General features: G+C 41.5%; 1 protein-coding gene across 1 annotated transcript in view; it reads left to right on the top strand.

Annotated features, from left to right (window-relative positions):
- Positions 1-585: 585 nt before the first annotated feature.
- Positions 586-13,950, top strand: part of C8a (complement C8 alpha chain) — a 51,346-nt gene continuing 37,981 nt past the window's right edge. Inside the window, exons 1-2 of the mRNA XM_021200937.2 lie at positions 586-771; positions 11,630-11,723. Coding sequence (XP_021056596.1) covers positions 695-771; positions 11,630-11,723 — 171 coding nt within the window. The 5' untranslated portion in view covers positions 586-694. The remainder of the gene's footprint in view (positions 772-11,629; positions 11,724-13,950) is intronic.

Here is a 13,950-nt window from a genome sequence, read left to right as displayed (position 1 = left end):
GATTTACTCTATGTCTGGAGGAGTGGGGGATTATATCCAGGTATGGCATCTTCAGTGCAGATGTGTTGGCTATGATTGGCATTATAATTCCAGAGAGAGTTTCTAAAGATATATATTTAAGACATCTGGTCTCCTTGAGACATAAATAGGCTGAATCTTAATGATACTCAGTGTTTGTATTGAAAGTCCAGGGAATCACATACATTTTCAGGCTCCAGATGTTTGGAGATCTATGGCAGAACCTTTATGTAACTGTTAGCATCTCTGTACCTTCCTGGATGCTTGCATCTGAACTTCTGTACCAAATGAGCCTTATGCCTGGCTACTCTCTCAACAACAGACTCATCTGACTGTAGAAGCTCCAGGAGCCACTACATTGGGATTCCTGCAACAGCACCTGCGTCTCTCTGGAAACAAAACTCTTCACTGAACTGATTCTAGTTAAACATCACCTTTCCTTAGCCACGTGGATATTTTTTTTAAAACGGGCTAAAGGACTTGGGACCATTTTGAAGGCGTTTGGCTAATCAATACCTTGGTTACTAGTTAATCACATTGAATGGGAACTGGGGGACTTTTGACCATTTTAAACATCCAGTAGACAATTTGGGTTCCAGCCTGGATATATCTATGACTTCTAAAGTAGGCTCATCTCTTCTTTTGCATAGCTGCTAGCCACTGACTTCTGGATGAGATGTTTGCAGTTGCTTTCTTTGGCTTGTCTTTGGTGGCATGGCACCCTGGCATAACTGCACAAGAGAAGGTGAACCAGTAAGTGGGCTTTGGATCCTTACAAAACTGGAGTCTTCTGCTGGGGATCTAAGACATATGGTGATGTTGGCAGTGGGCTGCGGTGGCATGGTAGATAGCCTCATTTCATATTGTTACTAATCCAGCGGAGGAGTGGAGCAGAGGAGAAGCCAGTTAGTAATAATGCGAACCAGACAGCTATCAATTTCCACTCAGCAGTGGGGTAACCTAGACCATGTTGTTTACTCTCTCTGATTTCCCAGTTTTCCTGTCTGTAGATGGAGAGACTCATAGTGCCTCTTCTACAACAGTTGATGCAGATGTAATATATTCCTGGATTTAAAATGTCCTCTGTATATAGTAGGCATTTAAGAAGTAGCATTTTTCTCAAGCAATGTGAGACGGTTAACCTCTACTTTGTTGCCTACAAGAGAAAATGTTAAAAAAGAAATCCCACCTTACACTGGTTGGGGGCGGGGATATATTTAGGTAATACATGTAAATAGTTTTGTGGCTCAGAGCAAGACACTGTAGAGAGACATACATGGCCAAGCCATTTTGAGGGGACAGCTGAGGTAACATTCTCCCGTGTCTTGCATTTTGGCTCTTCTCTTTCCCTGAGATTTCCAACCTGGCTTCAGATGTTTATATTTCATTGTTGAATATTTTATTGTACTGAAGCAAAACCTTAATCTAACCTTTGGGACAGCCTTTAAGCACTCTCTGTCTTTCAAACCTTGGAGGCTTAAAATAAAATTATTTTTGTCAAATTCTTATTAGCTGATTTAAATGTTGCATCCTTAGTGCTTAAATCAGTGGTTCTCAACCTGTGGGCCCTGACCCCTTTGTAAGGATTAAATGACCCTTTCGCTGGGGACGCATATTAGATATCCTGCATGCCAGAGATTAACCTTTTGATTTATAACTGTAGCAAAATTACAATTACAAAGTAGAAACAATTTTTTTTTCAGTGGGGGTCACCACAACAAAAGGAACTGTATTAAAGGGGCACAGCGTTAGGAAGGTTCAGTACCAGTGGATTAAACACTACAGTAAGAAAGATTCCCTTCAAGTAACAGTTCAGAAGGGGAAACGTGTTTTACAAGCAGATAATCTGCAGCTTGTATTTAAAACAAATAGTTTTAGAATATCATAAAATTCATTGCTAATAATAATTAGAAGAGCCCAGGCAAGAGGTCGGTGGTGAAGAAAATCTCAGCTGAGATACTCTCAATTATAAAAGCTTATCATCGTAATCCTTTCTGAAAACGAACAGAGTCTTGATGTTTGATGAACTTATCAAACAAGACAGTTCAGTGAAGAGGCAAATTTCGCGTTAAGGCAGAGAGATCCAAGTCAGTGCTTTACAAAGTGCTGAGGGAGAAACCATGGCGCTCAATGCCAGTGGGTCTGACGTCGGTTTTCAAAATAGAAAGTTACAGGACAAAATCATTTTCTGGGTTCAAATCCTGGTGCTGGCACTCACACTATGAATAGTTATTTCATCTTGAGAAATTTACATAACTGTTCAGGGCTGCATCTTACACACTTGTGAAACAGGAGGAAAATAGGAAAATAAGATCAAGAATTAAGTGCCTGCAAGTCCCTAGAACCATGGGACAGTGCCTCCACTTAGCAAGCACTCGCCAGGAGCTGCTCCCAGGCATGGGGTGGGGTGGCTGGGACCATTGTTAGGGTTGTTTTTTCCATTTGTTTGGATGGTTGACAGCAATCAGAAAGAAGAAATGTACAACGTGCCAATTGGCATAGGTCTTCTAGATTTATCCAGATCAATTAGAGGCTTCAACTTTCTGTTGTATTTTTAGCAACAGCACTTGTTTTTTCCTCAAATAAAATTCCACAAGAACCTTAATATGGAAGATGTGTGTGTGTGTGTGTGTGTGTGGGTTTGGTATGTCCGCACGTGTGCATGCAAGTGTTTAACGGTACACATTTACTTTGTAAGCTTATGATTAACATTTGCTTTTTATATATCTCGATAGAAATAGGGTTGCATAAATATAAAATCTTAAAGCCAGAAAGGCTGTTATAATTGGTGGCAAAATCAGTGATTCTCTAGTACAGGTTTTATACAAGTAATAATTTTTTTGGTATGTGTTATTTATAAGGCTTATTTAAAACTTGAAATCCTTTCAATTTATTAAGATTTCTTTTATGGCTAAGAATAGAGCATTAGTGGATATTCCATGTTCAGTATATATCTAAATCAATCAAGTCCAGCTGGGCAGCCTGTGGCTTAAATGTTCAGCTCTTTCTTCTATTGTTAACAGACAGGAACAATATTCAACTGTTCTTGTGGGTTTGTCTATCTCTGTTTCAATTCCATCAGTATATGCCTTTTGAAGCTGTCATTAAATACATGCGCACATGTGGGCACATATTCACCCGTGCGTGCACGTGCGCGCGCGCGCGCACACACACACACACACACACACACATGCAATTACCCATGCACTCATGGGATGGGGCTGGGGGTGTTTCAGTACATGACAGCAGGAGCTGTATGATGAAGCGGGTGTAGAATGGTTCACTGCATAGCAGAGAGGATGCAGCGATAGGAATGTCTGCTCTTGTCTGGTTTCTTTATTTTATACCTTTAATTCTATCAGGCCCATAGGATGGTTTCACACACATTCTTGATGGGTCTTTTCTCCTCACTTGTGGGTCCTTGGAAAGATTTTCATAGACGTACCCAGAGGGTTAGCTTCATCAATTTCTTCAGTGATCCTGAACCCAGCACGGCAGACAGTTAAGATGGGCCACTTCACAGGACTGGCTCTCTCATTGATGATCGGCCCTTTCAGCATTGAAACATGCTTTCATTATCTTAGGTGATTATTTTTAATTTGCAGTTTATTTTGTTTAATGGTAATGTAGTCATTCTTGCTTGCTTATTGCTTGTGTTTGCAATGCAAATGACTATCTAATAATTTATTCTAATTTATATGACCACATTTTTAAAATGTATCATCATTTAAAGATGACTTTGCTTTATTTATTTAGTCTAATTATGATTTCTGCCATTTTTAAAGGAGTTAGTTGATTACCCATCATCATCATCATCATTACTTTATTTTTATTTTGGTGGTCTGTATTGGGGTGTTATACATACAGACAGGCACTGTTTCAAATGAGCTACCACTCCAACCCACTCTCTGTCTTTTAGTCATGATAATGAGGCTACTTACACTGAATGTAATTATTGGTGGACGGTGGCTTTGAGTACAGTTTCCTATTTCCTATTTGTCCTATACCTTGTTTTCATATTTCTCTCTTTTTGAGATCATCTTTTAAATTTAGCATTTTATAATTACAAATGGATAGAGTAACTAGTCTACTTTATTTTTGTTGTTTCTCTGTCAGATTTATAATATATAGCACGAACTTACCACAGCCTATGCTCAAATGATACTATATCACTGCTAATTTTGGCATTTCATCTGTAAAACTTTCTTTGGCATTTATCATAATGCATTTTTGTCAATGATTTTTTTTTTTTAAAAAAAAATTCTTGTTCTGAAAATGGTGGCATTAAACAAGAGTTAACATTTAGTTTAATCAACTCCTGTTACAGAGAAAACCTGAGTGCCAGGGAGAGAGGGGGAGACTTTTGGCAACAAGATTTCTCACCAGGCATTTCATAAGCGTTGGTGAATTCAATTGTCACTGCATCCTTCTAAACTTGCTTTTGAATTACTCTTCAAATTGAAGAGCAGAGCAGTTTAGCTCATTCCACAGAGATGTGTGGTAGCACAGGTGGCCTTCTAGCCTCTGGGCCGACTTTATCACCAGAGCGATCACCAGACTCTCGCATCAAGAAAATAAAACAAATTACCTCTTCAAAAATAAGCCCTTGCTTTGATAAGCAAGTCATAGGTTTGACTTGGAGTTACGATAACTCAAAGTTCCACCCTATCATTTATACTGGCAAAACCCTGAATTTGTCAGGGGAGCTGGAGAAAGTAAATGAAGACCTCAATCCCAGAGGGAGCACAGACCTCCCCTAAGCATCCAGTGGCGTCATCACTTCTTAAATAGACCCCTCATGTCATAGATGCCAAGGAAGCGTCAATCACGCTTCCTCTTTTTATTTTATTGCTGTTATGGGTATCAAAGTGTGTTTGCCCAAGTGTCTGGGCCAGAGCCATGCGAATGTTCTCAGCAGTCATCAAGATGACTGGAATTAATATGGTCTTCTAATTAGCATATGCGATTGGGTGGCTGTGACTCAAAAGTGAGTCACAGTAATATAGAGATTGATATTCAGAGTAACTAACTCTAAGCGAGGCATCCAATAGCACTGGCATGAATTATGCAGAAAAGCCTGGTACACGCCTGGAACTAAAAGTGTGTGTGGAATTCTATGTGACTTGCAGATACTTGTTTGTATTCTTCATCTGTTCTTTATTTAGTAAGTAAATATTCTAGATATAGTTGTTAGTTATATTGCTAGGTAGTAAAATAAGCAAATGATATCCTGATCCTCCTGTCATTTACAGGCTGTGGTGGGTGGTTTGACTGAGACTAGGTTTCCTAAGCTCATGCATTTGAATCCTTGGTCCCCTGTTGGTAGACTGCTTGGGAAATGTTAGAAGGTTTGACTCAGTTGGAGGAGCTGTGTCACTGACGGCAGGCATGGAGATTTTCAAAGCCCATACCATTCCCGTTTGCTTTCCCCATCTCTGCATCATCTCTGCAGATCATGATGTTGAGCCCTGAACTACTGCTCCAGCACCGTGCCTGCCTATCTCCTCACAGGCTCCATGCCTTTGCCATTATGGTCATGGCTCATCCATGGAAACTGTGAGCCCAATAAACTCTTTCTTCTATGAGTTGCATGGGTCATGGTGTCTTAGCACAGCCATCGGAAAGCAAGTCGTGGACTCAGACGGCCAACATGTAAACACAAAGTTTCATTTAAAATTGCGAAGAATTCTATGGAAGAATCAACAGAATGTGTTGACAGAGAGAAAGAGATCTAAAGATAAATTGGTTGGGTAACATTCTCTGTAGAGGAAGGATCTACACTGAGATGTGAAGCTTGGGAGAAACTGGGTGAAGAGGGCGGTGTGGAGAGATCAGCGGGTGTCATGGGAAGTAGTTTGTGATGAACGTGGACTGAAGGAGGTAGGAGGAATGCAGAGAATGGCGCTGTGAACAAATGGTGGGTGGAGTCTGTATCATAGACAGTCATGGACACGATGGTGAGGGGCATTAGATTTTATGTCTAGTAAAATAAATCTTATAAATGAGAAATAGTGCATGGTTTCTCATTAGAAAAGAATTCTTGTGTTTTTTTAGACAGAAATTAGAAAAACGAGAAAGAAATAGACCCCCCCCCCAAGGCCATAAAAGGATCTGGTGATGTTATGGGATCCTACATTAGCATGGTGGGTACTGAGGTGGGTAGAACAGGGGAAACATGAGATACATTTTAATGACAAAGTTGACAGAAATTTCCAAAGAATTGGCTGAGAAGCTAAGAGAAGGAAGGGAATTAAAGGTCACTGCCAGGAATCCAGTCTGAGAACTTGGATGTGTTGGTGGTTCCACTAATGATGCGGTTAAATTAAGAAAGAAGTTGGATAAAAGTCAAAAACGAAGAGGTTCAACTTAGAACCAGCATGTTCTCTGTGCTGGGCTAAGGAACCAGATGTGAAGTGGGGAGCCTGGTGACAGAGAGGGAGGGTAGAGGTCAGTCCAGGGTAGAGCTCCAAAGTTAGAAAGCATTCACATGGATGGCATCTGATGCTGATGACACAAATCTCAACTCCTCAAGGATAAGAAAAGCAAGGGCAGAAAACAAAGGCAAGGCTTTGTCCTGAAGAACTCGAGTTTGTAGAGACCCCCAAAGGGCCGGTCACCAAGTGAGAGATCAACTAGAGGTTTTATTGAGGAGGTCAGGAGAAGGAAGCTTCCAGAGGCTAATACAGAGAGTCAGATGTAGTTGGAAAACCCTCTAGTGGGCTTAGCAATGAGGAGGATGCTGGCGATGGAGCGGTTTTAAAGCCAGGTTTAAAACATGATATAATTCCTATGTAATTGAATGGATTAGCTCAAGATTATATCATTAGTGACTTTGACTTTAAGCTTTGAGTATAAGCTGAGCCTGTGTATTAGGATGCCTCCCTTGTAATAATCAGGTAGGCTTTCTGACCCACTAGCCTAGGATAAGTAAGTTGCTAGTTAGTTTTTTAAGTTGCTGAGGTGACTACAGTTGGGGATCAAGCATTTGACTTTCCAGCTGTATATTCAACTGGATTTTAAACTTTTTGTTTAACATATCAACCTGATTTAAAAGCAAGTGAGAACTGGGGAGATGGCTCAGTCAGAGAAGTGCCTGCCACACAGTGGGAGGATCTGAGTTTGGGTCCCCAGCACTGCAGGTGAAAAATTTACAGCACAGCTGTAATCCCTGTGCCAGAGGTAGAAATGGGTGGATCCCTGGGGCTCGATGGGCAGCCAGGCTAGCCAATCAGTGAATGCCAGGTTCAGAGTGAGACCTTGAACTAAAAACTTAGGTGCAGAGCAATTCAGGAAGACATCTAATACTGACTCTGGCTTACACATGTATATACCCCCACTCACCACACACACACACACACACACACACACACACACACACACACACACACACACACACAGAGTATCTCAGTAGTCCACAGCCCTGTACAGGGCAGGTTTCTGATAAGGATGGAGAGGTTTGTACATGGCTGAGTTGAGAGGACAGAAGGCACTGGCCTGTGTCCTAGGCTGCTGCACGGGGTTCCATACATGATCTCTGCCCACATTCAGTTCACCAAGCTGCTCCCTGTTTTCAATTGTGAGTGGCAGAACCTGGCATCAGAAGTGTGGCTGATGGACTCTAAACTTCTTTTATCTCAGGATTTCTTCAGTTGTGTTCAATAGGCTTTCAGATGTGTGAAAAAAAAAAATGGTCAGAGTTCAAAATAATTGGGGAAAATAATGGGATGAGCAGAGTAAAGTGCAGAGCCCCAAACTCTATCCGCCATTACAAATGTGCGTGGATGGCACAGTGTAGGCAGTTTATTCCAAAGAATTAGACTGTGGAACTTTTCTTTTCTCTGCCCTCCACCCCAATACATAGTTTAAAAACTGGTACACTAGAGAATTAACTTTGGGGAGATGTGCAGCAACACTATTTGACTTGTACCGTATCAATAGATGAAGAAAACTAAGTCATCCAGGGTAACTTTCTAATAATAGCAAGCAAGTTAGAAGCAAACCCAGACTAGACGCCTGCGCTCTTGAGTTCTGGTACTCCAGATTAAGACACTTACTGATTGAACAGGTTCTTGCTAGCTGGGAGATACATTGGAACTATTTGCCAAGATTTCATAGGCCACAGAGTCCTTGGAACCTCCTTAACTGTCATTGATTCAGTTTGCACTGCTGCAGCCAAAGGTGTGTGGCTGGGCATTAAATGAAGAGGGTTATTTCCACTCATGGTTCTGGAGGTTTGAGAGTATACCGCTGGCATTTCTCGGCTCTGGTGATGGCCTCTGACTCAGCCACAGCATGTCAGATGGCATCTGGTAGAAACATATCGTAGTCGAGAATACATGGTAAAGCAGAAAGCAAGAGGCTGGAGAATGAGTGGCTAGGCCACTCCTTGCATGACGATCCACTTTCACAGAACCAGCCTCTGAGAGACCAACAGGAATGGCTCCATAAGGATGGTGTTCCATGATGTAACACTGTCCCGTAGATCCTACTGCATAGAGATTCCCTCATCTTAAAAGCACATTGCTGGGGACACTCAGTCTCCACATAGGAACACTTTGAGGCATGAATCACAGCAAACCATAAGCATTACATCATTTAATTAAAAATGGATGCACCTCCCTAGGAAAGGTATTTGGCCATATGTGTCACAAGCTTTAAAATCATTCACTCCATTCTACAGGGCATATCCAGTAAATAACCTACAATTCAGAAAAACACAAGGCTCAAATATCTATTATTGTAGGGTAGTAAAGCAATCCACAGTCATAAATAGTTTATATCTCTTCTGTATTAAGTGCAAAAAAATCAAGATATACAACATGATATTCAGTAGGCCCCCAACTATATTATGAAAATAGAATGGAAAGAAATATAATAAAATATTAATGGTGGTAAGATTTGAAATAATATTTTTATAATTGTCATTATACTTTCTTTAATGTGACTGCATTACTTGTATAATCATCAAAAATGAAGCTACACTTAAAAATTCATTAAAATGATGGGAAGGTACTGTTCATGCTGTCTGGAGGTGATTTAAAGGCAGTCGTGGTGTTCCTTCAGTGTCTGGCCTCTGTGATAGCATTACTGTGTGCCTCTGTCTAGACATCAGGTCATGAGCTTTGGAAGCTACAGCTGTGTGGCACTGCTGTCTGGGACCCTGCTTTCAGCTCTGTCTGGCTTTACTGTTTCCATCCATTGTGATATCACAGCTCAGGCTGGGGACTTACAGTGACATTATCTTGACAATTCTACAGTGGGGAGCATGGCTAATGCAAGCCCTTTTCAACCTCCAAATCTCTGGCCTGTAAATTCTTTCCATGTTTCCCCAAAACATTCTTTTATTTTAGGAGAGTATATCAGGAAAAAAAAAACAACAAACAAACAAGGTTCATGGCTCAAACTTTGAGCTGTCAGCATTTCTAGATGTCAAGATTATTTAATTTAGTTCTAACTAGGAATCAGGTTCAAACAAATGTCTTAAAAATGTCGCTGTCCATTACCCAGAGATTGGCTTTATTTTTTCCTTTCCTCTCTGCCCTTCTCCCTCTTCCCTCCCTCTCTGCCTCCTCCTTCCATCCCTCTACCCACCTCGTCTTCCCCCTTCTCTTTCTCCTTTTTTCCCATTTCAGTACTTTCTGAATATGGGTCTATCTATGAAAGAAGGAATTCAGTAGCAATGGAGACGGGACCTGAATACCAAAGGTTTAGACTCTGGTGGAGATAAGAATTTCACCAAGCATGCTACTTAAACACGGAGAAGATATATTTGCAAAATTGTATGATCGTCAGGAAACTTTTCCTTCCAGCACTGCTATCTGTGATGATACTGAGAGGTAGATGCCTATGAGCTGAACACGGGACTAGCAACTGGGTTCTTTGGGTAGGTGCAACGAGGAAAACATACCTAGGGGAGAGTTCAGAGTGACCACCATGGAATAAAGTCTGGATGTAAAGAAAAGTGATGATAATGGGCTTCTTACTGAACGGGCAGAAAAACTGGTGTCAAGATGAGGCCAGTGGAAGCACTGAACTACAAGCTGTGGTGGGGCAGGGGCAGGGGCAGGGGTGGGGGAAGGGGCGGGGATGGGGGTGGGGGCGGGGGCTCAGCGCAGATATGAGCGGATTCTACGGGAAATGGGAAGGGGCACAAAGAACTCACAGTGTGCCAGCATGATGGTTGATTGGAGGAAGAACAGTCACTTGCAGTCTAAATCAAAGCCTTTACTCATTTTGGTTGGTACAGGAATCTATCACCAATTCCTGGAACGGGCGGCCTTTCTGAGTGCTTGAGGTTGAACATGAGAGGCAAATGCTCTACCACCAAACGGCATCCTCAGCCAGGTCCCGTGACTTTAGGGCCAAATGTTTTAGTTTTTTATCTTTTAGGAGGCTGAGAAGTTCAATTTAAGATATAACCATAGATTCTGTCTCTAGTGAAAATAAAATAGAAACATGGTATTTACCTCCTAGGATGATTATAAAGATCACATGAAATGGCAGTGCCACAGCCCACAGTACTTAAAGACAACTTCTTAGCAAATATTTTATGAATATTTTTATGTACTTTCAGTAACTATGTTGGGTAATGCTATTTTAATGTAGCTTTACCAATGAGACGACAGGTTAGACATGTTAAGTACCATAAGTCTTTGAAGCCAGACCCTGGCCACAATTTGTGTCTAACCACTGAAGGTTCTGCTTCTTTGGCTCATGAAAAACAATTTTTTGCAGTCACCCTGAGGACTCATACTTTAAAATGATAATCATTTGAGCTATTTGACATTGATAAAGATGTAAAGGAATCATGTTGCTGGTGCTTGTTGTATGGACTGACTATATCTCAGGCTCTTGGCATCTTGTTCAAAGAACGGAAGTACACAAAACTAGCAATGTAGTGAAGGATTTTTCTCACAAGTATGGTTCAGGGTCCCCTGCATGGAAGCAGCAGGCTCGGCGGAATTGCTCAAGAGCCTCAGGTTACTTCCCATGGAAGCTATTTCCCATGGAGGCTATTTCCCATGGAAGCTTCTTCCCATGGAGGCTACTTCCCATGGAAGCTGCTTCCCATGGAAGCTGCTTCCCATGGAAGCTGCTTCCCATGGCTTCCTTTCACAAGTTCAAGAAGGCAGTTTGCTAGGGGAAGGGTTTGGTGGTCTCTACTCTCATAACTGTTGATTGCCAGGTCAAAATTTGGGCCTTGTGTATAGACATGGGTCTTGCACCCCACAGCTTTAATCATGCTCATGCAATCATGCATAAACACCTAAAATCTCATTCTGAGAACACAGTTTGCCTGACTGTGTCTCCAACTAAAACCAGTTTGGCTCATTTCTAGTTCAAGGATGTATTGCTAGGGCAGAGAGACCAACTGGTTTGCAGGGAAAGGGATGCGTTCAGCTCCAGCCATGCTGGGGCTAGCCTGTCCTTGTAAACTGCCTGCCTTGGTCATTTATTTAAACCCTCCAGTACCATATCAACCTTTAATGGGAACATGATAAATATTTGTTCATTTCACATAAAGCATGCTTTAACCAGAAGGAAAGTGTGTACAAGTTTCTCTTTTGCTTCAGTTTTGAATCTTAAAACTGAGTCTTCTATCTTCTGTTAGGAGGGTAACCCGAGCTGTGACCCCGAAAGCAGAGTCCTGTCGGTTGAGTGACTGGTACAAATGGACAGATTGTTTTCCATGTCAGGATAAAAAGGTAAGCCACCTAGGAGCATCTCAGGGTGTCACCCATCTGATTTGTGCATTAGGTATCAGTGGGAAATAAGCAGTGGGGACTATAAATCCAGGGCTCTGGGGAGACACTAGATCTGACTATAGGTGTTTGGAAACCTCAGGTACCTGGGTGGCAGTGAGTTTTGTGTCTGCCTCTTTTGTTTTTGTTTATAAGGTATCATGAGATGCGACTAATGAAAGTGTCCACGTTATGACACAGGAAAATAGCCACCATGACACAGATACAAGGAAGCTCCATGAACTTTTCTGGGTCCTAGGCAACACTTATCCTCTGATGAGGATCATCTGGAAGGACCGCTAGATGGATTAGTGGTAACAAACCAAGATGTCTCAATATGTATTAATCTGCCAGGTCAACAGTAATCCATTTCTACAAACATAGCAGCTTCACACAGCAGACATTTGTCCTCTGGGTCCTGGAGGCCAGAGGAAAGCGAGAGATCTGAGCAGTGCCCTTCTGGAGATACCAAGGGGGAACGTGTGCTCTGCCTTAGCTATTGCTGCTGATTGCTGACAGGCCTTAGCCTGTGGCTGCATCTCCCTCCCCCTCTCTCTAGACACATTGCTTCCTTTTCTGTGTGTCTTCTCCCCACTCCCAACCCCCTGTGTCTGCCTTCAATCTCCCTGTAAGAAAGTATAACATTTTGGGCTACTGAGAAAACTCAAATTACAAAACCTTTAATATTTTCAGCAAAACGTTTTGCAAATAGAGGGAAATGAAAATCTTTTACAGATGCGGAGTTATACCCTTTGGTGGCTGTTACTTAACCTATTAAGCCTTCTTTTTCCTCATTTGTTTTTGTTTAGGTAGCAGATTGCACGGGGACCCTCTTACAGTTTATCTAAAAATTGAATTACTTCCTTAAACACTTAGAAAGATATATGTGTCTATGAAGTAATCCTTAAGAAATTAGATCCTGTTAATTATTTAACTAACAGACCACCTTTGTTTCATTTATTAATATGTTTTGCCCTCTCAAAAGTCATCTAAATGAAGATGTGAATTTCTGGAAAGAAACATTATCTTCTACATAGAAAATGGAAATTATGCTTTCGTGACACAAGCCACAGGCAACAGCATGAAGAAGTCCCCCAGGGAGTATTGACACTTGCCTTCCTACAACCCACAGCCTTCATTATGTGATGGTACCTAGTAAACAGAGGACGGACAGAAATGAACCTGGAGGCATACACCATTGTTCTGAGTGCAGACACTACAGAAAGGATGGTGATGGCATTAATAGTCACCATTTATCAAGCGCTTTCCCTGTCCCAGGTGTTGCAGTAATGACTGCATTAGAACAGTAATGATTTTCATAAACACATTGTCTAGTTTGGCTTTCACAGACAAATAGAGGATGGGCGCCATTGTCCACTGTCAAGAGGTTGAATACTGAGAAAGATGGAGCTGAGACTTAAATCTGGGCAAACTCATAGATTCAGGAAGCAACTCATCGATGCTCAACCCTGCTTTCTGACTTGTTAACATTCTTGGACTTTTGCTGAGCCAAGGTCAAAGACAGATGATAGAGGGCTTAGCATCATTGTCAATCAGTCCATGGATACTTTCCATTCACTGTGCTTTGTATTATATATTTTATCTCAACTGGACTCTAAACTTCTTTAAGGCAGCCACAAGACCTCACATTTCTCTCCACATCCTAGTTTTTGGCCTCGTGTTTCTACACCATTCTCTGACCCTTGTACATTTTCTACAAAGCCTTTATCATAAAAATCTAGACCCCCCCACCCCAAGTTGGCAATGTATTTAAATCCTTCCTGACCTTATATCAACAAGTACTTACTCATCTGTAGTCAAGGCTGGAGTCGGGTATTGAATGATGTCTCCTCTTTAATCTTTATATTTCCCTACATAGTAGGTATGTAGTTACTTGATGCCTATAATTTCTAGAAATGTCACTTTCCCCAAAGCAGAATCAATAGAGATAACTATTATTGGCTCAGGTTGTCAAGAACAATCCCTGAAGCAGTTATTGCAAATGGAGAGCCCTATCCATCTTCCTCTGTGACTGGAGGGAAGGAGACTACCCCTGTCTGGATCATATAGATGTATATTAAGTAAAGAGGAGATGCCATGACCAGAAAACAAACAAACAAACAAACAAAACCCTGCAAAGGTGAAACACCAATGGCCTCTAAAAGTGTAACTGAACATGTGAAACTGTCTT

Source organism: Mus pahari, chromosome 6, assembly GCF_900095145.1.
Source record: "Mus pahari chromosome 6, PAHARI_EIJ_v1.1, whole genome shotgun sequence".
In the NCBI taxonomy this organism is placed as follows: domain Eukaryota; kingdom Metazoa; phylum Chordata; class Mammalia; order Rodentia; family Muridae; genus Mus; species Mus pahari.
This window is presented reverse-complemented; position numbering and strand designations above follow the sequence as displayed.